This window comes from Tamandua tetradactyla, chromosome 2 (genome assembly GCF_023851605.1).
Source record: "Tamandua tetradactyla isolate mTamTet1 chromosome 2, mTamTet1.pri, whole genome shotgun sequence".
In the NCBI taxonomy this organism is placed as follows: Eukaryota; Metazoa; Chordata; class Mammalia; order Pilosa; family Myrmecophagidae; genus Tamandua; species Tamandua tetradactyla.
In genome coordinates this window covers 89,144,285-89,171,076 of record NC_135328.1, presented here as the reverse complement: position 1 = coordinate 89,171,076, position 26,792 = coordinate 89,144,285, and the positions used below count along the sequence as shown (strand labels likewise).

General features: G+C 35.1%; 1 protein-coding gene across 9 annotated transcripts in view; it reads right to left on the bottom strand.

Annotated features, from left to right (window-relative positions):
• The window catches only part of PTPRD (protein tyrosine phosphatase receptor type D), a 685,849-nt gene that overhangs the window by 151,132 nt on the left and 507,925 nt on the right, over positions 1-26,792 (bottom strand). For 6 of the 9 annotated variants that reach the window (XM_077148194.1, XM_077148192.1, XM_077148196.1 and 3 more), the window contains exons 8-14: positions 25,050-25,631; positions 16,162-16,295; positions 13,012-13,156; positions 9,671-9,976; positions 8,597-8,790; positions 6,420-6,446; positions 3,112-3,229 (exon numbers count right to left, since the gene is read on the bottom strand). In XM_077148194.1, coding sequence (XP_077004309.1) covers positions 3,112-3,229; positions 6,420-6,446; positions 8,597-8,790; positions 9,671-9,976; positions 13,012-13,156; positions 16,162-16,295; positions 25,050-25,631 — 1,506 coding nt within the window. The remainder of the gene's footprint in view (positions 1-3,111; positions 3,230-6,419; positions 6,447-8,596; positions 8,791-9,670; positions 9,977-13,011; positions 13,157-16,161; positions 16,296-25,049; positions 25,632-26,792) is intronic. The other 3 variants (XM_077148198.1, XM_077148199.1, XM_077148200.1) reach the window with 1 other exon arrangement.

Here is a 26,792-nt window from a genome sequence, read left to right as displayed (position 1 = left end):
CCTGAACCACCTCAGGGGAGGCGGGTGACATGAGGCACACCTAAAATCTCTGTGAGTGTGTGAATAATAGAAGCACCTGGGTTAGGGTTCTGGGGAAGTTGTGGCATTTCATCCAGGCAGTAAGAGAAAACAAAAAGAAAAGAAAAGGATTGAGAAGAATTCTACATCAATACTTATATGATTAATTTTTTTCCCCAAAATTCCACATACTGGCAATACAATCATCCCCTTTCCAGCTTTCAGAAATTCTTTTATGTAAAAAAACATCTGCCAACTACCCACACTGTGCAAAAACCTGTACACTGGCACACTGGCATTTGGGTGGAAAATAAAGATAGAAATAAAGATGGATACAGCAGGGTTCATGTCTGCTAATAAGCACATACTCAGTTGGGGAAATGAAGACACGAAACAGGGTGCTACCATATGTTAAGACAGGCTCAGGGTTCCCAATGCCTTATGGTTACTTCTCCCTTATACCTTTTCAAGTTTTCTTATTTCCTTATTACCTTCGCCCCTCTTAAAAGTCTTTTGGCACTTCAGAAATGGTATACATATGCTGCTACCTCCCCTTCTTGTCTGAGCAATGCCAATCACTGGAAATCAACTAGGGCACTCAGTCCCAATGGCTCCAAACTTAGCCTAAATTTAACCTAACATCTAAGTGGTAGCAAGCATAATTGATTGGTCTCGACTTATTATTTCCAAGCGCTCCATGGCATAGTCATTGTTCCAATTTTGCTTAAATAAATTAGCTGAAATTTATGTAAATATGGATAGAGAAAAAATTTCAAACCAATAAATTTGCTGAGTGATCTTAAGCCTCAAAGTCTCATATCATAGACCAATTATGATGATATAGTAAGATGGGAGCATTAATAAAGAAACTACAACAATGTCATAATTACTAAAACATAAAAGTCAACATTTTATTCAAAAGCATCCCTCAAGTTACATGAATCCTACAGGGATTGCTTAAGTTTATAAATCAGTAATCTTGTTTCAAAGGTGTGGTTGTTTGCAGATTCTAGGAACATATAAACATATTTCACAATCAGGAATTTTACTAAAGGAAAATTTCATGAGAATTCCTGAATTCTCCATGGGAGCTGCAACTAAATAACCTTATAATTGTGATTATTAGAAGTTTTCATCTGTGAGATGAACTTGGCAATTCTTTACAGTCACATAAATCCATGAGAATTAATGCAATATTATACAAGATAAAACAAATTAATATGTTCACTGATGGCAAAGGAATAAATCATGACTAGTGAGTACTTTCTGCCTGTTAGGTTGGCGGCACATGGAAACTAAAGCTTTTCTCCTAAAAGAACTGTAAACCTAGATACTTCCACCTCCATCCCAGGCTCAGTAAGGAGGTCTCAAGAAAGTAAGCGTGTAGGCATTTAAATTATAAGCCTTTGTGGTCTCAATATCCACATTTGCTTTGATTAAAGTGATCTAAAATTGTGAATAGGCATTTCACTGGAATTCTACATATAAATAAGATTTATAGTCCGAAATGATTTTCTTCATTGTAGTAAAAAGTGATGAACCAATTGTAACAACAACTAAAACAGACGAAATCATTCATTTCTCTAGGATTGACATTCCTTGGCTATACATCATGCCCGTTCTACTCTTCCTCCTTATGTGATTTTCATAGGGGCAATAGGAGTTTGATGCTTCATGCAAGACATTTCAGGCTTATTGAGAGATACTTACAAATGTGGGTGAAGGAAATGTATTTTCTTCACTTGGGGATTCAATTTCAGGGGCTTACCCTTCATTGCCTGTGTTCCAATAAAGGCTGGTTCCATCGCCAGATAATCAGCACGCCCCCACTGAGCATTTATCTCCTATGCAGGACACTAAATTCGTTGGATACAATGATATTCTTAAAAAAAAAAAAAAAAAAAAAAAGAAGCTCGGAAGATTTTGCCTCGAAGAAGTTTCACCAGCTGTAATCCTGCTGCTTGAGGCAGTTCCAGGTGGCAGGATGTGAACGAGGCAAATCTTATGACATTTAGACAAATCTGGCAGTGAGCACGGCACCCAGGAGGGTCCTCAGCATCACAGCTGTTCTTTGCTTTCTGCCTTTACGTAGAGGTGTGTTCCTAAAAAGTTGTGTGAGAAGTGACTCGGGAGGAGTAAATCAAATCATAGTTTAAATGTTCCATGGGAGTCTGCGATATAAAGGGATTGGAGGAGAACCCTTTTGTAATTATCTTTTAATTTACTGGTTTGACTATGTCAGGTCTCCTCTCATGCTGGCTTTTCCTAATATGGTGCACCAAAGCAACCCTAAAGAACATTGAAGACGCTTTGTTTTTCAGGAAAGAAGTATTTTATGCTATTTAGCCCTCTTGGTTTTCTTCATTCTCCTTTCTGATTCCCATTTTTTCAGCAATTTGGTTTCTCTGGAATCCCCGCAGCAAAGGGTGAGGTGGAGAAAATGTCAAAAAATAAAACTCTAAATCATCAACTCGGTTCAGGAAGGCAGCTCTTCTAAAATGGTCTGTGGAAACGTTGACACTGAATGACTTCTCTGCCTAGAATCTTCCTTCCAGGCCTTTAAGGACTTGAACTTCAAATGATTCGTCTCAGTTCAAATATCCTTTCTCTAAGAAACTTTCCCCAAGCATTCTGTCCATAACAGCTTCTTGAGGCTGCCCAAACCTTACTGCCTACAACACGTCTGTTTTTCAGCATGCCCCTTCCTGCCATTTTATTATATCCTTATTTGCTCTTGTTACTTATCTATGTCCTGGTCAGAAATTAAGCTTAAGCTTAATTAAATTAAGCTTTCTGTTTTGTTGATCACTGTGTTTCTGGTATTGAGAATAGTACCTGGCACATAGTGGGTGCGCAAAAAAATTTTTACTGAATGACTAAATAATTCTGGCAAAGCACGTACTCAAGTTTTTTTTTTTTTTTTTCTCTCTTGGACTATGTATCAAAAACAAAACAAAAATTGACCACAGTCCATTTTTAATCTCTGATTTTGTCATTATAAAGGTACACTAGGACCGATCTGTACCATTTGCAAAATTAGTGTTATTGTTGCTTACAGTCGTTCAAGGTACACACATGCACAGTCATGATTACCTGCCCCAGTGGTGGACACCAGTTTGGGCTTGCTGCGTGCGCCATCTCCTTTGGTGGTGTAGGCTGTGACAGTGAGGGAGTAGGATGTTTCAGGCTGTAGCCCAGAAATGATCATGTCCTGAAATGACACAATGGAATGACACTGATTCAAAACACTATATGAATGCCACAGGCGTAAAACAAGGCCACATGTGTTCACTTTGAGCATGCTTGGATGTTCTCTGCAGCCATGCCAAGCACTGGAGATTTCATGCCTGAAGCTCATGCTATGAACAGCCCATCTCATGCTGACATGCAGGTGGGGTCTTCAGAGATCCTCAGAGACAGCTCTTAGGGGTAGTCGTTAAAAGCGTGCAATCTGGAGACAGACTTACTGAGTCCAATTTAAACCTGACTATGCTTACTTATAAGCTTGGTGATCTAGGGCAAGTGACTTTCTACCCTGTGCCTTTGTTTCCCATTTTAGAATTAGAATAATAATAAGGAACCCACAGGGCTGTCAGGTCATTCATGAGTTAAATCAGGTAAACATTTAGAACTATGACTGGCTCATAATGAGCACTCCAGACACTAGCCTTGTCTATACCAGCAGCTCTCCATATGCACCAGCTGTAGTCCATGGACTGCTGATGGGGCTGATGCCAACACAGTCTGTTTTATCACCACCTAAGTATTTGCCAAATTCCTGAACTGTTGGACTTAGATATTCTGAGAGTCTGAAAAGTTTTCTAGGACATGAGGCATTTATTATTGGTTATTTGTATAGGCTATGGACTAAAATCATCATATAACAGGGAGAATTTCCTGGTGGTTTGGAGAACAGGCCATAAAACCAAAGAATGTGACAGAACTTGAATTCTCACTGTTCATTATTTTTTCCCAAGGTCACCCTCCCATGCCTCTGGGTTGTTACTGCAAGCAGGTAAGGCTAGGAGGAAAAAAGAAGCAAGATATGGTTCTATAGCTAAATCATGTGGCAAGATATTAATTCACTTTGAGCCTTATTTAAGTTTCTCCTTTATAAAACTGGGGCTAAGCACATGTCCTTCCTCTTGCACAGATTATTAAAGAATAATGTAACGAAGGCAAGTAGAATCTGGTCAAGTCCTTCATAGTGGTATAACTGCAGCTGCCCTGATCCTTATACTTTTGGGGTTAATTTTAATTCTTTAAGCTGTGCTCACACTGTGGTCTCAATATCCTCTCTGGGGTGGTATGTCTGACATTATAGCCACGGTTCCTTACTCCATTGCCTCCTGTCCCATTGCTACTCCACCTTTTGCCCTGCCTATTAGAAGTTCCCATTCTCTGATAACCAGAAGTCCACTGTACTTCCCAATAGTCCTGACAAATCTGCATTCCTTTCCAAACCTTAAATAATTATCTCTGCATATCTCCTAAAATTCATCTCTAGCCTGAGATGATTTCTCACCTGAGCTCCAGGAGCATATGTATTGTAAATATCTGCTGGACGTTTCCCTTGACTGTCCAGTGCTATCTTATGTCCAACTTAACTAAAGCTTAAATATCACCCCTAGAAGTAGACTCTCCTTCCTATAGTATTTTAATGAGTTGTAGCATATCTTCAAAACTTGGGAGTTGTCTTTATTCTCTTTCTTCTCTTCAAATTCTTCAACAATCAGCATTATTTTTTGCCAATTCTTTCTTTGAAATATTGATCATAACTGTCCCATCTTTATTTCTGCTGCTTCAATTTTGCTGAAATTTTATCACTTCATGACTAAATTAGTAAAAGGGCCCTTTTTATTTGTTTCTGTTTGCTTTCTCTTAGCCATCTAATCTCTCCACTGAATTGCTTCTTTGTAAACTGCAGGTAATAGCATATTTAGTAAGTCATGAAGTCAATTCAATCTGTCATGACCAGCACTTTTTTGAAAAAAGAAATAGAATAGGCTTGAATACAAAATATTAGAGTTTGTCATATAGTCAAAATATTGCTTTGTAAAATTTTTACTTTTGTTAAATGTTTTATATGTATTTGTGCATTGGGTCATGGCATATCATATTTCTGTCTATGGGTCCTGGTCAAAACTGCTTATAAAACACTTTTATGCTATCGATTCCATAAGAACTAATACCTTGTCCACCTTATTTACCAAGAATTTACAATAGAAGCTTTGACATAACTAGTATCTATGAAGTGAATAAAATAAATAAAACTTCCTTCCAGCTTTCATCTCCTCCCAGTTTTACTTTCATTATTTTCTGTTTAATAGTTTCTCATACCTCCCCGGCAATGAAGAGTTAAAGATTAGCTCTTTAGTTGTATATATCAGGTTTCCCAACATTATATTAAAATTTACTTTGTAGCCTCATTTACCACTAACTCACAGGAACCCTTCATTTCCATAGAAATGACAATCTTACCTGAACATACCACAGTCTTGACTGTCTCAGTGGCTGCTTACTCTATTCTCACCTTTGAAAATACGTTCTCACCCCACCTTAACACACACACACACACACACACACGCACACACACAACACACACACTTTCACCTGTTCCTCCTTACTCATCTCCTAAGGTCTCAACTAAATGTCAGGACCTTTTCTACCATCCTGATCCACTAGGTCTGAGCTCATAGCTCTTATTGATGATGCCATTCATTTGCTTTTTCATTACACATGAGTTTAAGTCATCTACTTGTCTATTTCACATAACTTTTCAGAAGATTACATCCTCCCTAACCACCCATATGGTAAGCCCTTGGAAGGTAGGTGTCACTTTGTGCGTTCCCCATTGTGCCTTCTACATAAGATGTGCTCTATAAATCACATAAGCCACTCATTCACATATTTTAAAAACATTCTTCCCTTAGTGTGATACTTTCTGCTTCTTGGCATGACTCATTCAATTTCATTCAAATCTGCATGGGCGCACCACTTCTAAATAGAGTTAATTAGCATCAGATCAATGTTATGTTATCCACTGAATACGTAAACCCTGGAGTAGGCTTCATGAGCAGACTACAGCGAACAATTTGACATCTACAGGCTTTGACGACTCCACTTAAAGCACACATCCTTTGAAGTGTGTTGCAAGGCAAAGTTAGTAGCAGCCATCAAAACGGAGAATATGAATCATGACATTCCTTATGTAATGAGCAGGACCATACCAATTTCACAAAGTAAAAAATGTGCCACAGAATCAAGATAATTTTAAAATAATTTGTTAGTTCATGCATTTGAGCAAACCATGATGACATATCACAAACAAGTGAAAAAAGGACTATAAGAAAACACAAGCATATTTAATCTGTTTGACAAATCCGTCAATAATTACTCACATGTTCAGTAGTATCATCAAATTCCCACTGATTGAGATTTAGAAGATTTTGGAGAAAAAAACAAAATAAAAAGAAATGAAGAGAAATCTGCAGTTTTCTGCAGGCAATGTTGCCTTTCTTAGGTTTTCTTTAAAGCAAGAGTAAGTAATTGAAGCATAGTGTAGAATAAAATTTCAGAGTTTAAGCATGTTATGACTCTATCTTCCATCTTCCATCCCCATTTGGGAGATTAAAAGTAAATATTCTCTGGTATTGTTATCATTAAAATAAGGTGATAATTTTTATATGTGGTTCACTGGAATGAAACAACAGGCATAGCAAAAACTAATATTTCTAAGCATGTACTACCTTGTGACACTAACTTTGATTTCTTCTGAGGTTATGCAATTAGTTTAAGTCAACTATTTAGATTAATCTTTCATTAATATTGAAATTTTATAGCCCCAGTGAAGTTCTATAAGAGTTAATGAAACTTAATATCAATTAATAGTCAAAGAGGATATATGAGAGAAGCAAAAAAAAAAAACAAAAACACTAGGAAAATCAGCAATTAATAAATAAAAGCCCAAGCAGAAGAGAGAGAAAAAAGTTTGAGATGACATTTAAGATACTTGTATCATATAATTCCATTAACTGCCATATTCTACAATGCAAATGAGAAAGAATTACTGTTCTGTGCAATGTAAAGAATCTAAGAGCCAAAGAGGGATATCAAGGCATGGTCGACATATTTTTTCCTTTTTATAATCGCAGATTTTAAAAAATGCATAATGGCTTTATTAATTTTATACTATGAGAATTACTTTGCAAGCAGTACAAAATATATCTTTATAAAGTTAATGCAATGGCCCCTTTCCAGAGTTGAAGGAATAGAATGAATTGCCACCTAAATTCACATAAGTAGCCTTCAAATCTAAACCATAAAACAGGATTTGGGATAGATAAGTAAAGCCACTAATCCAGAAGTCTTTACTTAGAATGTTTTAAACCTGAATCAGCAAATGTAAGCACATTAAAATTGTAGGGCAAATGCCATCCTTAAGGTCACAGGGATATTGATTGCCCTCTTATTTTCATAGGGACAAGAATGTAGCACTCAGTACCTTGCTGCAGCAGTTTTCAATGTGGTTCATAATCTGTTTCACTTTCGCATAAAGGAAGGAGTTTACATTTGAAATACATTTCCAATGCTGAGAAACCATCCCCCTTCCCCTGCCCAGCTACCAATTCACTGGGATGCAAATCACTCCAATACTCATAATAACTCACTACCATGAGACACAGCATGGGTAACTTAGTTCATGGGTTATGCATAACTCCCATCAGGTAATTATAAATTCTGATCTTCCTCTTCCTTTTGAGAACATATGTGGAAAACAAGTGGACTTATTATGGGGCTACCTTTGCGTCACTTGTAATTTATGAAACAAAGTGCAAATTTTTCAATGCTGTGTTTTAAACAATTAATGACAGAACAAAGTTGTGACACCGTGGTGTGGAACCACTGCCCTTGGATCAACAGATTTTCTCACGTATTCAACTACTTTATCAACTTGACTTTCCTTAAGAAGGGTCAACATAGACAATTCCATTTAATCTCTGGGAAAGTCTAACATTTTTATTATCATTTTATTTATCTTCATTTTTTTGTGCCATGAAACAATTCCTTCCATCAAATATTGGTCTTGCTAAAAAAGTACAAAATAAAATACTATGTGGGTACTTTTCTCCAAATACGACTATTTATTCTTCTGTGGAAGGAGTAATATATTTAGAAATTAGATCAAGCTAGCTCCAAGCAGTTTCAGCACAGCCTAAAGTAGACCCTATCAGCAAAATTTCTGCTTAGAGTTCTTCCTTGTGATTTGCTTAAATCTGTCACTTTTTTTGCAATCAGAAATACAAACTTAGATGTAGTGATACAGAGCTAAATCTCTGGATTTTCAGAAAATGGTGACATGCTTTTCATCAGTCTTGAGAATCATTCCATTACAGTTCACTTTATCATTTTAAGAAAATCTAAAGATAAAGGTGTATCAACTTGTTTTACACACTAAAATTCCACAATTTCGTACAGCAGTTTAACAATAACACAAAATTTAAGATAGGGTCCAAGGTATGGTCTACAAGGTAAATGCATCATATGAAAAGTTATGTGCATAACCTCAGGACCTTACCTGTGCATCAGCCAGCATGACGTCCTTCAGCATGGGCTGGCCCCTGGGCTCACCGTTTTCCATCCTCACATAATGCACCTGGTATCCTCTTATCTGGCCATGCTGCTTATTGGGCACAGGTGAGCGCCATGAGACTTTAACAGATGTTGAGTTGACAGCCTCTACCTCGACTTTGCGAGGAGGACCACTAGGAACTGGAACAACATCATCGGACAAAAGAAAATTATAGGCACTTGTCCCACCCAGTCAGAGTATTTTCTTTACTTAGGTTTAAAAAAAAATGGGCAGACCCACTACGTTTCCTTTGAGGAATACAAACATTTTCAACCAATGAAAATGCTCAACCAATCTGCTCTACCTTTTAAGAAAAGATCAAAAAACATGACCAATGCAAAAAAAAAAAAAAATGGAAGAAAAAAAGAGTATCAGAGAAATAGAAAAACATGTAAAAATGTACAAAAGCCAAGGAGATGCTTTGAGATTCAAAGCATTAAAGCACAAAGAAGTAGTACTGAAATAATAAAAACTGGTTGTTGATTGTTGTGTGTTTTTTTTAAAGGTTTCTGGTTTTTTTAATAGTAGAATAAAAAGATGCTTGATTATATGAATTATCTTCTCCTTTTTTCTCATAACAAAGGTATTCCATACAACAGATGCCAAAAATTGAATGTCGAGCATCAGTGTCTCTGAATAATGCAAGAACAAGAAGGCAACAAGAAGATAAGAAAGCAGTTTTGAAAAGTTAACTTCAAAATGCAAGAAAAAGAAGTGAAAACAAAAAAGCCAACAAAACACCCAGAAGATGTCAGGTGGAATTACAGAGAAGGGTCTGGACTGCCCCTTCATAAGGTCATAAGCAAATTGTTCTTCTAAAGGAAAGCAAATTACTGTGTAGAGATTGGGAAAAAAAATGCCCAAGCTGTAATAAAGACAGGTCTTTGGTAAAAGTACGGAAGTAACAGCGATGTTGGGTAAAAAGATGAGCAGACAAAAATGTATTATGGTTTGCCTATCAAAAGACAGCAGACCAAGTGTGTCGGAAGGGTGCAAACGGCCGTAGCAGAGGCAACATACCATCTTCATCGGTTCGAATCAGTACGGACAAGCTCTCGGGGCCAGGGCCGACATCTGTGTGGGCTGCCACAGTGATCCGGTATTCAGTCCATTTTTCCAGCTGTTCCAAAAGGTACTGGGTACTGTCCGAAGGAATTCCCAAAATCTCATGAGGCTTGTCATCTTCCCCATCCACTGCAGTATACTTGATGGAGTATTCAGTGAGAATGCCATTCTGTTTCTCCACTGGTGGAGGTTGCCAACTTACCAAAATACTAGTGGAACTTGGGCTGGTGCAACTAATGTCTTGAGGAGGAGCTGACGGCTCTTATTTTGGTAGTGAGTTAAAGGAGGATTTGAATGAAAGGACAGGAGTGGTTGGAAAAAAAATGATAAAACAAAACAAAAAGGCAAAAATAAATAAGTGAACGATAAGGGCAACAAAACAAAAATAAGGCTTTGAAACAAAATAAATTTTAAAAATAAATTTATGTACCTTGGCTTAGTAATATGAATAAACCAAAAAATGAATAAACGAACCAAAATAACTGTTAAATAATGGGTGGGGGGAATATGGGAAAATGAAACCTCAAGATAACAGAGCCTCAAATAAAATTACCTACCTGCAATTTAAATCCTTCTTCTAAAACAATCCCTTGATATTCTCCACCCCCCAACTATACACACTACTCAGCTTCATAGAAGTTGCAAACAGTACAAGTTTTATTACTTTAGAGTCTGATGATGCTTCCATGCTGCACTTCTACATTCTAAAATGAGGCCGACTCATACACAGTATTCATTTGTGAAGGGGTTCTTAAGTGGGGAAATTCGTAATAAATGCTAGATGCCTGTCCACCAGTTCAAATTAAATAACAAAGAAATAAAACCTTCTGCAAACATAAAGGGGTTTACTCTCATTATCTGAAAAACTGAGCTTGCCTGACCAGCTTTAATGAAAAGTGTCAACCTAACATTGATTGTAGCCCATATACAGTGAGCATGCAGAATCAATAAATGATGAAAATGCATAGTCTAAGGTTTACCTACCCGAGGGTAATATCAGGCTTGTTGATTCTGACTGTAACTTGTACTTACCCAATGTCAGCATTCAGCATATTTATTATAACTCTTCTTGAGACACCATTGCTAGTGAAGAATTAGATCCCACCAGCAAATTTTGGTAAAATCAATAATAATCATCTATCTCTTACAAAATGTCAATAAGACAGTCATTAAAAAGAACTGTTTTTTTTTAAACATGGAAACCATCCAGAAGAGATATGACTTATATGCAAAACTTCTGTTACTTTGTACATAATTATTCACACACAGTAAATTTTACATTAGAGGTAAAAGCTATACTTTCTTACTGCTCATTCTAAAATAAATTGGTCACTTTTTGGGCAATTATTTTTCATAAAATTAATCAAATATATTATTATTTAAAAAATGAAAATACAGTAAAAAGCAATGTAGCTAGTATCATAAATTCTGTTTAATTTTAAGAAGATATGTTCTATAAGAGGAACAAAGCAGTATGATATTATATGTGTATATATTTAAGTAGACAGAACATGATAAATATTTAAGGCAAGCTACATGGGAAAATGAGTGAAGCACTTCTGATTATTGCGTTCGAATGTGTAGTTTGGGAATTTCCTTAGATTTTGTGGATCTGAAGATTGCGTGGATCTTAAAATGACATTAGAATATCAATTTATTGATTCTGGGTAGAGGGTCTTATCTCTCAAATTAAAAAAACTATTTTTTATGCACCAATATTATTTGTAATAAATTGAGTTGTTCGTGCAACAGCAAGGACTCATTTTAATTCTTTTTAAAGCTTATTTGGTTTTCACTAGATCACTAACTTCAGATCTCCTGCTCTGTGAGAATATTCAGAAACATTAGATATTTTCAATTTAGTAAAGAGTAGATAAATGTTTGATATAAAGTACATTCTCTCTGAATGTATATAAGTAAAACAAAGTAGTCTGCATCCATGCAAGTATTATATTGAAGCATGTCAGATTTATTTGAATTAAATGCCTGCTTTTAAGAAATTATCTTCTACAATATTATTTATTATTAGCCTGCCTAGAATTCAAAGTAGACACACAATAACTGCCTTAATTTTTATGCTTCAGTTTAAAATGAAAAGAAATACTGAGGAAATAAACTATAGTTACTAACGGATTAAGTCACAGAATCCTAATATTTTTCATATGAATAATAGTTTTTTGAGCAAGAGAGATAATATGAATTTTATCATTAAAAACCCTGAAACATTTCAAGGTTCTATAGAAAATGATAGAAGAATCACTTACACAAAAGGAAATTCAGCTTTTAAAATGGTATAAATTTCATGTTTTCCAATTGGGTCTAAAAACTAGGTCTGACAGGGCATCCTCTTTGCAAAATCAATAAATTCAAATTATATACATACCTATTGCACTTATCACTATATCCAAAGGCATATATGAAATATCATACAAAAAAAAAGCCTAAGAAAATAACTCCCAAAACTCTTTATTAAAAGTAAAGGATTATTTAATAGATTAATTCTCAGAACTCATTAATTAAGAGCAAGCAATAGTATTATAAGCCACCAGACTTTCAGTCAAAGACAATTTTCTCATGTAATACATTATGCAAATCAATTGGCACTGGCCAAAATGAACCACCATTGTGATAAACATAACTATGCTTTAGGGTAACAGTTCCAAAAAGAAATTGAACCTGAGGAAACAAAATACAATTTAGGATTGCAAATCTCCAGCAAATGCAGTTGTGATTATTCCATTACTCCTAAATTTGCCCAAATAACAAATTTTCTCTGAATGTTCCAAATTTTCACATTACCACTTGTAGAGTTAATAAAAACTAGTCACAAGGGCTGAGCTTTTCTCTGAGTGGGAACAAATACCTGAAATAAAGATTGTTAGCAAAGTTAAAGTCTGCTTACTTAAAAACACAAAAGCTGTGTCTTTTGCTGCCACTTGAATTGGCTCTGGTGTCTTCTGATTATTATGCAGTTCCCTCAACTTGACTTTTCTTTACAACCTTATATTTCACTAAATGGGGCCTGATCTAGCCTTTTACCCTTTTCTCTCATGGAGTACTCCTAACTTCTCTGGAAGTCTTTCAATTCAGGAACAGGAAAATAGAGCCTATTATTTGGATCAAGACTGAAACCAATACAGGTCATGGTTATACTCTAATCCCAAAGTTGGACACTCCTTAGCATCAAGACTACTGACTCTTAAGCATATTAGATGTTTTGTTTGTTGGTGGGAGTTGAAGTTGACATCATCTCCTAGTGAAAAAAGGGCAGAAAATAAGCAAAGAGAGACACCTACTTGACTGCATGGTTCTAGCTGATATTTCAGCTGTGGAAGCACCCAGGCCTTGAGGAGAGCGCGCAGCCAGACGGAAGTAGTACAAGCTGTTTGGTTTCAGCCCTTGCAGCCTATAAGATGTCCCTGGCTCAATGGTAATTCGTTGCTGTGGGTAAGTAACAATAGAAATTGGTCAAATGTATTAAGATTCATGCATGTATCTTCTTAATCACATTGCCTGGCACTATTGGTGTTATTTATGACCCCAGGGTTAAAATATTATCAGAATGTCACAAACAGAATCAACAGTGACCATCAAGGATGCTATTAGGTAAGTTATATATTAAAAATATTAGCATTTAAAAAGCAAGTTTTTATGAATAAGCAGTCAACTGGAATAAAGAATCTAATCTTGGCACAGTTATTCAAGGGTATCAGGAAAGAAGGAGACCGAGAGACCCATAAAAGTGTTCTACCCTTCAAGTATATATGTTGCTGTGAAACAGTGTTCAATAGAAACTGTCACTTAGGCAAGTACGTGTTGGGGAATATACCCAATACATGCAATTTCAATGGCAGAACAGAAGTCTAACTCAGCTCTCATGACCCTATGCAGTCTACATAAGGGGTAAAGAAAGTAACAACATGTGCTGGCTTGAATCTGTTATATACCCCAGAAAAGCCAAGTTCTTTAATCCTCATTCAATATTGCAGGATGGGAGTTTTTTTATTGTTTCCATAGAGATCTGACCCACCCAATTGTGGGCGGTAACTTTTGATTAGATGGTTTCCATGGAGATGTGTCTCCACCCAATTATGGCATTTGCTTCCTGGAGCCCTTTAAGAGGGAATCATTTTAGAAAAAGCTACAGAGCCATGAGAATTGACAGAGCCAAAAGAATGGACTGAGACAGGGAGGCTACTGAAGATTCCTGGAGAGTAAGCTAGCAGACATCGCCATGTACCTTTCCAGCTGAGAGAGAAACCCTGAACTTCATAGGCCTTCTTGAACAAAGATATCTTTCCCAGGATGCCTTAATTTGGACATTTTCACAGCCTTAAAATTGTAAACTTGCAACTTAATAAATTCCCCTCTTTAAAAGCCATTCCATTTCTGGTATATTGCATTCTGGCAGCTTGCAAACTAGAATAGACCAGATCTAGCAATAGTCACTAGAATACAATTTGCATGAGGTTGTATAAAAGAGGTATAAAATTGCCAAGCTATAATGGTACAAAAATCAGATGTTAGTCACTGAAGAAAGCTTGATAATTTATCTGAAGCCATGTAATTACTCAAGGCTGACTCTACATAATTGTAAAGCTTCCTTTCTTTCTTTGTGAATATAGAATGCACAGCTAGAAAAAAATCATGAACTTTTCCATCACTTTTATCATAAAGGGCTTTTGAAATAAGATTTCCTTAATTGAATGCTATAACTTACTTTTTGTGCTTGAAATTTGCCTTTGCATTTTGGCAAAAATACAGATGTCAATGGGTAATCATTCTCAGACTGAATATTAGCTTGTAGTGAACCTTAAAATACAAGCTAATATGTAATCTAGTAATGGCATATAATCTTAAGGCTTTTATCAAATAGTGTTTGCTGTTCACACAAACAGAAATCAGTCAAGGGAAATTCAAATATAAAACTAGAGAAAACAACCCTAGGGTGTTCTGGCTTTCACATAAAAAAGCTTTCAGAAATTTTCGATTTACCAAATAACAAGGAAAAAAAACAGGTATTGTCTAAATAAACAACTAAAAAGCAAGGTTGGGGTGTTAACACTTTCAGGCATCACAAGCACTGTCAAAGAGCCGTGGTTCTCACTCACTCTTCTCTTGATTTCTTTTTTGATTTGTTGGTAGTGAAGATTTAAAATAATTCATTGCTGATTTATTCCATACCGAAAAGTCCAATGGCTCAAAATAAAGTAACATGAGTACTTTAAGTTATATCTACATTTCAATTATATAACTTTTTGAGTTATATAGTTTATTTTGGCTTTGTTAGCTAAATTTAAAAGCATCACATTTAAAACCTGTTCATTGGAGATGCTACTCAATTTAAACAGATAATACAAAAGGAACATATTAATTTATTATAGTATTCAAAATAAAGGACCCCAAGTTAATTGATAATAGTTCATTCAGCATATGGGTTTTTTAAAAAAGGTGTTCCTTATTAGAACCAAGAAACTTTTTGGCTTTGTGTAGATTTTTTTTTTTTTTTTTTTTTTTTTTAGATAAGGAACGCTTAGAGGTAAAATAAAATGACTTGGGTGGATTGAGTGTTCATATATAGCTTCACTAATTTTTTCCTAATATTTCCTACAGGATTTCACAATAACCAAGAAACACATTCATTACTGTTATATATTCCCATTCTGAACATGTTAGATTTGAATAGCAATTTCTACAATCTATTCAAAATGTACCCTAGAGTCAGTATATCCCAATAGGCAAGAACGGCATTTCTGGAACCTGCCCTAGAGTCAAACTCCAGCCCTCTTTATTCAGTAGTGTGACACTTTGGAAAAATTTATACTTTCTTTTTGGTGCCTCCATTTTGCTATATGTAAGGGTTAAATGAGTTAACATATAGGAAAGACTTAGAACAGTGCACGGTAACATATGTATTAAATATACATTATATTTTATATTGATTTTTGTTTCTCAGTTCAGAAAGTAGCAATGATTTCCATACCTTCTATAATCTACAATTTTATTTTATTGTATACTCAAATTTTATATATATTCACATTCATATCAAATAATTCTTGGCAAACGAATATGCATTTACTATGGGACATCTTTCTTTGAAGACAATCTGTTCACATTCATCTAACCAAGGCCTTTTAAAGTACTTTATTCTATGCATAAGAGAAAAAAAAGGAAGCCTCCAAGACTCATGGGGTTTCTGTTCTTCTGTAACTAAATACTTCCATGAAACCTGAATAGAAATGTGTTTTGGTAGGGGCAATAGTTGTGTTTTCCCCCAAGAGTATCCAAGTAAGCATTCTGGGTTTTTTTGGTCAAGTTCATCTTTTGATGAGCTAATCTACCAAGGTCCTCTGCAGACATCTGTCTTTCAATAGAACTAGTGTGAATGCTCAAAAGTAGCGGCCCAATATAGCAAGTAATTATGAAGGGGAGAAGCACGGTCTTACCTCTTCTCCATGCTCCCCATCTTTGTACACCAGTTCATAGTTGGCAATGGTGTCTGAACGTGGAGGGGTCCAAGAGAGTAAAATGCTTGTTTCAGACTCAGGTTCTGCTTTGAAGTTTAGGGGCTGCCCTGGGACTAAAAACAGGAAGGCAAAGGACTGAGCTCACCATCACCGCGGGTATTCGTAAATTCTTCCACTACTGCATCTGTTTAACCCTTTCCAAAATGTGTACACATGTATCATCTTAATGGACAGCTAAGTGCCTTATATTGTCCAACTTATCCTATGTATGAGCCCATTTTCCCTCCTTTTAGGGGCAAGGATAATATTATGAATGCTATTCTTGTCCTTCAGTAGTTAACGTCTATACGTGATAGAGTAAAGTTTGCAAGTATAGCATATTATAGTCTCTGAATTCAATTTTAAAAATAATTTTATTATTCCTTCATGATGTTGTTGTGAGAAGTAAATGAGGTGATTTATACAATGCACTTGAAATATTGCCTAAAATATAAAAAGTGCTAAATAAATATAAGCGATTATTATTTCTACAACCAAATGGGGACTTATTCTTTAGCACAGCATGTAACATTCAATATTATTTCCAATTATATTTATAAATTCCCATCTCTACCACATTAACAAAACCTAGAGGCAATCAGAATCATCTAGCATTTTTTAAACAACCCACCTACTGAAAAAGAAGTGAAAAAAGAAAAAAAACTTATCATTTACAAATAATTGCTTTTTCTTTCTAAATGACCTTAAAATACTTAATACACTAGATCCATTAAAAGCATAATATCCCAAGTGAGATGGAGCTAAATTACTACACAAATTAAAAGTTTACAGAATATACTAATCAAAACTATGACTCACTCAGTAAAGGTCATTTACAATTCTCACTCATATTAGTCGCTGAACCTAGACAACAGACGATTTGGAAGGGCTATCTATAAGAGGTGATGAAGAATGGGAAATCATTCTACTTTAAAACTCCTTATGCAAATATTGTACAAGAATAAGTTTTACTAACCCAAATCTCCTATTCAATAACTAACCCCATTAGTTGCCCTCTGTCCATTGAAGGATGGGCAGGAGTCATTGGCACAGCTACTGTTATATTTATTTGCTCTGATTGGTAGCTGCACAAGTTTTGCTGGTTGTTAAATATTTAGATCATTACACTGATAGCGTGGCATGTCTCAGTGTGTGTTAGCTGAACATACATTCGTATTCCCATTAACTCACACGACAATTCCATGTATATTTAATAAAAAATAAGAACAAAAATGCTTTGGACCAGATTCGAATAGAACATCTAAAGTATGTTTATGGCAAATTGAGCATGAACGTTCAACACATATAAAATAATATAATTTGAAGTCGATGTGTAACACCATAATTTTATTCATATTAATAGTACTTGAAACACCATTTTCTAGGAAAGGAGACCTTTCAGGATATAAAAGGTGTTGCTTCTTTTTTTTTTTAATAGTCATCTCTCTGAAGTATGACTACAAAAATACCTTTTGTTTAAGAGAGATTATAAATTCAAAGGGGTTGGCAAGAATGGCTTCTAATATTTCTAATAATCATTTTATTCCTCTGTCTGGTTTGTCAACTTGTTTGTGTGTGTGTGTGTGTGCAGGTTCATATTTGGATTGATGCCTAAAGCCATTAATAATCAATGCTTCAAATCTCTAGTCGCCTTCATCATCTTTTCTTGCTCTTTTTATCACAAGCCTTGTGATTCTCATTAATTTGATGCCTCCGGAGCTTACTTTCTAAGCAGGGTATCTTTTTTCTTTTTTTTTTTTTTTTAAGTACTTGCCCAGTGGGTGACCTAACACAGCCATTCAGACTGAGAGGTGGAAACAAAAGAAGAAAAAGATCAGAGAGCAACAGAAGGAGAAATAGAGAGAAATAAAAATAAAACAGGCAAATAGCAAATGAAAACTACATTACTTCTAAAAGGGAAGTACCAAAAAGCACTGGCAGGAGGGACAAATGGAAGCTGGGAATGATCAGACAGATGAAGAAATTACTATTGGAGTCAAATACTCAGATGATGAAAGGGTTTCTCAGCCTAAAAAAGAAAAAACACAAGCATATACTTATGCGTAGAGTCACTCCTTTTTGTCTAGTTTTATCCTCTTCATTCTTTCCCCCAGTTTCCACAAATCTGGGAAAGAAGAAGCTCTGTGATAGGTAACTCCTGACTCAAACCAAACCTGAATACAGTATTGTTCAAGATGTAAAAACATGGACAACTCAAGAACTGCTCTCAGGATAATTGCATATTACGCCCTTCCTCCAAGCCTCATTCTAATAATAAATTATTTAATTTATTATCATTTGACACTGATTGAAAACATTTAGAAAACCTAATTAGCTTTTCCTTATTTATACTGTTTTCTTTTTGCTTTTAATTTGTCTTAAATAAAATACACGCTCAGTCTCAATGTTTCATTTTTGTGTAGTGATACAAGTTTCATCTGATCTAATTCTGTTTGATTTTATCAAGAGGCCCTCTCTCTTATTAATGAATTAAAAAGGCACATCAAGGCCCCTGAGGGTGTGCTGTCATTTCTAGTCTTGGGCAAAAGCAGTGGTGGTTAGAAGGCGTGGAGTAACTATCCTAAATCAGAATCTAGAGGGTTCTCTTCTCTGCTTCTCCAATATCCTTTTGAAATTGTGTGTTGGGTCATGTCATTTGTTACGCTGTGATCCTGTGGTGGAAACAGAAATGCCCAGAGGTATCAGATGGATCCCGTGGCTGGGCGGACTGGACCGCTGTGGGTCACCTGCGGGGTGCATGCCCCACCTGACTGGTGCCATATTCAGACTGCTGCAAACACAGCCCAGTCTTGGCAGAGCTCCCAATTTTTCAACAGAAGCTGATAATCTTCTAGGTAAAATCTTTCCATTTTTAATGATTGGAAATTAACTGAATTGTTAAACATGCACAATATGGGCCAAAATGTCTGTACAGGCTAAATTCAGCCTGGGGACCAATACTTAAAATTATATTTTTATTTCATCAGACTCTCCACTCTATAAGTGCTCAGTAAATGCCTTTAGGATGTCACTTCTCAGACTTTCTTGGGAATCGTGGGCTCAACTAAATACCTCAGGGATATTTTGTCTCCACCTTTCAGCTGTGTCAACCTCATTGAAGCTGATGATTCAAAGGAGAGGAAAAAGGCTATGAAATGAATGGATTTTATTTTTTTAATTCCCCAAACACATTCTCTCTAATGATCATAATACATGTGTAGAGGAAAAGACTGGGGAGACTCCTCCACACTGTTTTTCCTCTGTATCACTTGGAGACATAGGGAATTCTTCATTTTCTTTTTTTTTTTAAACAAAATATTGCTTCTAAAGAGGTTTGGTTTTACATTTGTATCCAGGTTCTCTTTATCTACCCATATATTTAAAAATGCTTCTGTAGTCTTTACATGTAGCACTTTCTTATTGCCATTATTTTATCTTTGGTTATCTCTTCTTTGCTTCTATACCTATTTTATTTAATTTTCATTTTACTTAAAGACCTCTTCCACACTGTGGTATTTTCCTTACTAATTAACTTGGAAAATTTGAGCTTGTGAAAAACTCAAGGGCAAAAAAAAAAGAAAAGAGAATGCATCAATAAACTTAGGTGTAATCACTCTACATAAAAAAAGGCGATGTGACAATGTAGATTAAAAACCCCAAATATAGAATTTAGATGCAGAAAGTAGAAATAAAAATGCAAGTACATATTTTAAAATTATATTTAAGAAATTCTTATGTCCTTTGTAAATGATATTAATATTATGTCATTCTTCCTGAATTACTTAATTGTCCATAAGGAAATAAAAATAGGAGCTATCAATTCCCTAAAATAAGAGTATTATAATCCCATTGATAAATGTAAAGTACTTGAGCATTACTACCATTATACTCTATATAAATATCTAAAGGCAGAGAATGAAGAAAGAATAAGATATGAAAGAAAAACTGCATGCCCTCTTAAATGCTGATAATAGAAGAGATCAAATCAGGGTTCATCTCTAAAGAGAAAAAGTTGACACATACTAAATGGCTAAACAACAATTTCATCTTTGCCATATTTTAAACATGATATACTACCAAAAGACTAGAAAATCCATTATGGTTAAAATATTTAGTAGCTTACTAAAGTACATAATTAGAAGTGCATATGTCTAGCCTGTTGATAATAATAACAATTAATGCAACAGAATTATAGTAGTGGTAAAACAAAATTAGATCACTGATAAAATAAATAAATAACTGAATATACACACACCTGTAAAATCTTACTCTGAACTGTCATTAAATATCAGTAAGAAAAAGTCAAATAATAATAAATAAAGTTGTATTTATATAACTTTATATATTTAAAGTAATAATAAAGTTGTATTTATATCCAGAGTACCTTTTCTCATTGCTAAACTTCAGAGAAAGTTATTTAAATTGGGCAAAATAATTTTGCCTATTAGAAAGTAGCCTTTCTCTAGTTTGCTTATATACACCTATTGAAATGGTTTTAAAAATTCTAGAAGCCTAAAGCACAATGCTACTAAATGTTCTAAATTTTATATTCTTACAATTTTGTAATGCCCAGAATTTGCAGCAGGATTAACTTCCTCAAAATGTTTCAAGTTGATTCTTCTTATTAGTTATTGAGGCCTATACCTATTGAGCTATACACATATAAATAGCAGACTTTCCTAAAGAATATGCCAAATGCACAGAAAAATTAGAGGTCAGATACATTTCCAAAGAAAGTTCAGAGAAAAAAAAGACATTAAGACAACAAGATTTAAAATGCCACCATTTAACATGGGCCTCAAGTAAATTTAATTTTACTACATTAGGCTTAAAGATGCAACTTGTTTTATTTCTTAATCAGAGTCCTATTTGCACTTTTGTAAAACAGAGTTACCAATATCCTAATTATAACTATCTACACGAGAAAACTATGGGCTCACCTGTTCTTTACAGAATGCTTTCCAATAACGGGAATTTTTTTCTAGCACAAAATAAATTATTTCTCTAGTCAATGGCCATATAACCAAAATATATTCAAGGCAAACTAGTGGCAAGTGAGTATAAGGCTGGAAGTTAAAGCTATGGAAAATTTTGAAGACTGAAACATATTTCTAGGAAATAATCATCTTAACCAAAGTTTTTTTTATAATTAGGGCCATTCAAATGATAACTTAATACTGTCACCTGCACTAATATTTCCAATGAAGAGGGAAATAATCTTTATTGAACATTTCACCATTTTCCATTTATACTAGACTGTGAAAGTCAGACTTAGACAAGATCAAAAGTCAGGATTCCCTCTAATACTCACTTTTCTTCTAAATACTGCGTCTTCTGAGTCTCATTTTAAATAAAAATAGGAATGTTAATGTCAGGGAACTAAAGATAATGAAATGAAGTGAACCCTTTCAGATTCCAGAAGATATAAAAATTTACATTTATCTGGAGCAGAGCCAAGTTATTAAAAAAATCCACAAAAATCCACACACACACACACAGTCTGACTATGATGATAAATAATCTATTCACATATGCACATAAGACAACATTTAATATGAACAGAGAATGAATTAAAAGATGTCTCTGGTACAAAGTGCACATGAAATTAAAATTACAACCCATACCTATCATATATCACAAAATTTTAGATTTTTAAAAAGATATAAAATTGCAGTGAAAATAATCAAATCCTTAAATTTTATATAACCAATCTAAGGGAATTTTCATAATTGTTTTATATTTTTCCCTAGCAATGACTCTAAGAATTAGCTAGTCAGCAGCAAGAAAAAGGAGCAGCTCAGCACTAATTAGGTCAGAACTAACATTGTATTTGGCGGGTGTCCACAAACATTAAATGGGCTTTGTTAATTAAGCCTATGGAATAGGTCAAATCATTGCATTATTTTGGAGGGTTTTCTTAGCCCTACTGATCATGGCAGGTATAAGTCATTACGCCATTATATAGCTTCTCAATCAATAGATATTAAATATAGCAATTATGGAAGGTTCTTGGAAATATCCTAATGTTAAAAAGAGTTAGTCAAAAGATATTGGAAAGAACTATTCTAATATACCCATGACCTGTTCATTTATATTTTCTAAGTTCTGTCATTAAATTAAATCAGACCATCAGAAAGCAGAGACCCTGCACCATATTAACTCAACTGTCCTTCTCTCACTATGTTCCCTTCACTGAGTTATGATTTAATGTTTCATTAAACAATTTAATGTTTAATTTTGCCTCCTGGTAATGTAGAAAATCCAAGTATGATCTTTTAAAACCTCAGTTCTATATCTTTCAATAAAATGTTACTGAAGACATTGTTGTCTGTCATTCAATGTTCTGCATTCAAGGACACCCATGATTTCCATGTTTTGGTTAAATTTAGTTCTACAAAATATTTTGCTTCTTGGAAAAATCAATCCTCCTATCATCAGAAAATAAAAATTGTGAAACATTGTAGATTTCTGTGTTTAAATTCGTGGTTAGAAAACAGAGCCAATTTTAATGATCAAGTACAATAACCTTTTATGAAAGAAGTTATTCCTTCTACATCTTTCAGATAGACATATTTTTCATATTTAAATGTTTTAATATGCTTTGCATTGGAATAATCTAATAGTCACCTCAAATATTACTCCAGAAGCAAATGATATATTTCTTAAAAAAACATGTCTAAATTACACACTCTGTTTTTCTCTCTTGCGTCTATTAATTTATTGGACACTTACAGGCATACAGAGTAAAATTATCATATAGGCAAATTGTTGATTTGAAAGATAATGGTGGATTTAAATCCTGCTTTTCCACTTACTAACCATATGAACCTAGGCAAATTACGGAAATTTTTATTCTCTTTGAGCCTCAATTTCCTCATCAGTAAATGGGTTGGTTCCAGATCTAATTTTACTGATTTGGGAGAGTTGCAATTACAGAATTTATAGCACAATGCCTGGCTCATGCTAGCAGCTACTCTTATGATAATCTTATATTACTTATTAAGTTATAAAATGTTTCTATTCATTATCTATATTATATCCGCAAACTCTTATAGGGTGATTATTATTTTAGATGAGAAAACTGATGCTCAAAGAGATGAATATCTGGTCCTAGGTCCTAGAGCTAACAAATAGTAGATTGGGACTCAAATCCTGGTCATGTCACTTCAAGACCCATGGATTTTTCAAATATCACAGCTGCAAAATTTGAAAACCTTAAATAAAATATAAGTTTCAATACTTTTTCTCATCATCTTTTCATGATTATGGAGTTGCTAAAGTAGTATAGTAAAAAAATAATACTATAACCGTTGGCCACTTTTTATGAAGAAAAAGTAGAAAAGGATTCCCAGATTTCTACATTTTGCAAAGTACAAATAACCTACAGTATTTCTTTGCTGGTTCTGAAATAAATATAAAAGTACTGCAAAAGGGCGGGCCACGGTGGCTCAGCAGGTAAGAATGCTTTCCTGCCATGCCCAAGGACTCAGGTTCGATTCCCGGTGCCTGCCCATGTTAAAAAAGTACTGCAAAAGTCAAGTAGGAGAGATGGACTGATGATATTTAGTACAACTGTTGACAAACATATTTTGTAGTTTGCCTTCATACAAGTATTAGGGATAATAATAAATCCATGAACAAGCAAGTGAGGAGCAAATAACAGTATGAAATTAAATAAAGCCAGGCAGGCTGTAAATATGTTCTGAGATTCCTAGTAGGAAGGGCAAATAGGTAAAACATAACTAGTCATATAATTCACAAAGCTCATAACATGAAAACTAATCAGAGGTTCAGAGAAATAAAGGGTTTGCTATTTCTGCTACATAAGAAAATTCATTAATTCATTCCCAGGACTAGCAAAGAGAAGGTCTTGCAGATCACAGACACTATCTCCAGTAATATGATTCTTATAAAGATGCTCAGAATAAACCAATGAAATACTGCCAAAGCACTAATCAATCAACGCAAGTTTATGAGGAGCAAACACAATGAGTCAAATACGGAGTTCTCAGATGCTCAAGACAAACTTAAGGAGATAGCAGCTATCTGATGTTCCCTACCTACTGCAGAATTGATCACTCTGAATCATAGAGCAGGAAGGTTTGGTAACCTCGTAAGAAAATAAAATTAATGGGAGGGCTAAGTTCTTCATAAAACACTACGGCGTCTGCTGAAATAGGCAGTAAGATGGGTGAATTAGGTAAACTTAGATCATGCATCTTGGCAACTGCCTTTTTTCATATACTGAGGACATTAAAAAATTCAAAAGCTAATCAGAGAATATTTATTTTTAAGCAATGTGGTTTCCTGGTAAACACAAGTCATTTAAATATCAGTGGTCCCTAGGTTTTATTTTTTCACTTTATCTTAAACCACCTTATCTTACAAAAATGAAACATATTTTTGAGAGTACTCTATCAGAGTAGCTAGTATAGAGGAGTATAGTCCTTTTATTCTCAATTTGGGGCATGTGGGAGGCACTCATCATCTCATGTGGAAGTATTTAAGTCATTCGGGTGCAAATGAAAAAGAAAACAAGCTAAACATATTCCTCTTTTACACTGCTCAAACTAGTTGTTTGGTCTTTTAGACATTCACATAAGATATGTGGAAAGGAGTAGTCCTTTTCACATATCTTAGCTTATAAACTATACACTTTCCTAATAAATGCGTACAAAGCTCAATTTTAATCTTCTCAATTTGAAGCCATAAATATTAAATACTAAAATTTACACAGCCTTTTTTCTCAATTTTTTGTTTTTGCCCTTTTCATCTCTGGGCACCAACCTCTCCCTCATGCCCTACCCCCTCTCCCGAACTACACTTACCTCCTGTCTGAGTGATGACTTGTATGTCACTTGAAAGAGGACCATCCCCAATTGAGGTAAAAGCCAAGACTTTGACAGAATAAGTTTTCTGGGGCACTAGGTTGCCAATAGTAGTGATTTGGCTGTCAGCTACATTGTGTTTCAGCCAGTTGTTGACGTGCTGAGTGGGATCCATTGTATAATAAACTCTGTATCCTTGGATCTGGCCATTTGGCTCCTCCGGTTCCTTCCATTGCACCAAAATGGTGGTGGAACTCAACATCCGTGCTTGGACGTCCCGCGGGGCACTGGATGGCGCCTGCTCTGACGTCTGTGTTAGCACGGGCTCGCTGGGAGGTCCCCGTCCGATGTTATTGACAGCAACAACCCTGAATTCATAATCTGAGTAGGGGCTTAGTCCAGCGACACTGTAGCGTGTGGTTGCCACCCCATCAATTTCTTTGTAAGGTTCCTCAGTATTTTTAGGTTTATGCTGAATGATGTAGTAAGAGACTGGCTCAGGATTCCCAGAGTCCCATGTCAGTGTGATGCTTGTAGCTGTGCTCTCGGTCACCACAGGAGTTCCTGGAGGTTTGGGTAAGGCTTGGGAATAGAACAAAGACAATAATTACCCATGATTTCTAAGACGCTAAACGAACTAATGGATTCTCCCATTAGAAGGACAGGACTATGTATGGGCTGGAGATTTAATCGCATGGGATTATACCAAAGGATAGTTTTCTAAGTTTTCAGGAAGATACAGCGAGTCATGCATAACTGACAAAAATCCCATGTTACTAGACGCACACTATTTTTTGCATTTAAGAGTGTAACATCCAGAGCAGCTTTGCTTTGAGCCTGTACATAAGCCTGCCACTTATTCACTGTATGATCCTGGATGTATTCCTTAACCTCTCTTTGATTTAATTTCCTTGAGTAAAAAAATGGGAATAATAAGTGTATTACTGAATTGTACTGTACAGTTGAGAAACTGTATTTCATGGGTTTGTTCTGAAGATTAATGAGTTAGTCCAGTAACGCTCTTAGAATGTCATCTGGCTCCCTCAAAATATTAGTTGCAATTATTGTTATTATTCCAAAAGCTTGGCAAATTAATGCCTTACTTCAAGAAGTAAAAGATATAATTAAATATCAAGAAACAATGAAAATAATAAAATATGGAACATGCTGAATTGGAATTAGGTTGCTGCGAAATGAAAGAATGGTAAAAATGGCAGGTAACATTGCTAAAATTTCCTTAGAAATAATCTAACCAAGAACTTCCAGGTAAGAGAGACTAGTTATTTCAAATCAATATTTTTTTCCTAAATGTTTGAAAACTACTAAAGGAACTCAATGAAGGCACAGTCACAAATCCCTTTTTAAAGTATTTTCTAATAATAAATACATTCTGCATTCTACATTATCAATATCTGTGATTATAGCCACAAGACAAACATTTCCAACTAAATCCATCTTTTTAGAAATCCAATTTTTTCTTTAACCAGAAGAACACATCTCAAAAAGCTACTATTTAAGGAAACAAACCATCCACTTTGTTGGTCTCCTCTGGAAGTACCTCACCCTGGACAGTGATACTGAAGGTTTTAGGAAGAAAGGAAAATTCTCCAGCTGACTTTTGAGAGGAAACTCAGAAGGGAATACCATAGAATCAGCCAATTAGTGCCCCTGATTCCCTGTCAACATGAAGACAAAGTATGACAGGACCAGAATGTCAGTTTTTCAAGGGCAGCAAACTTGTTC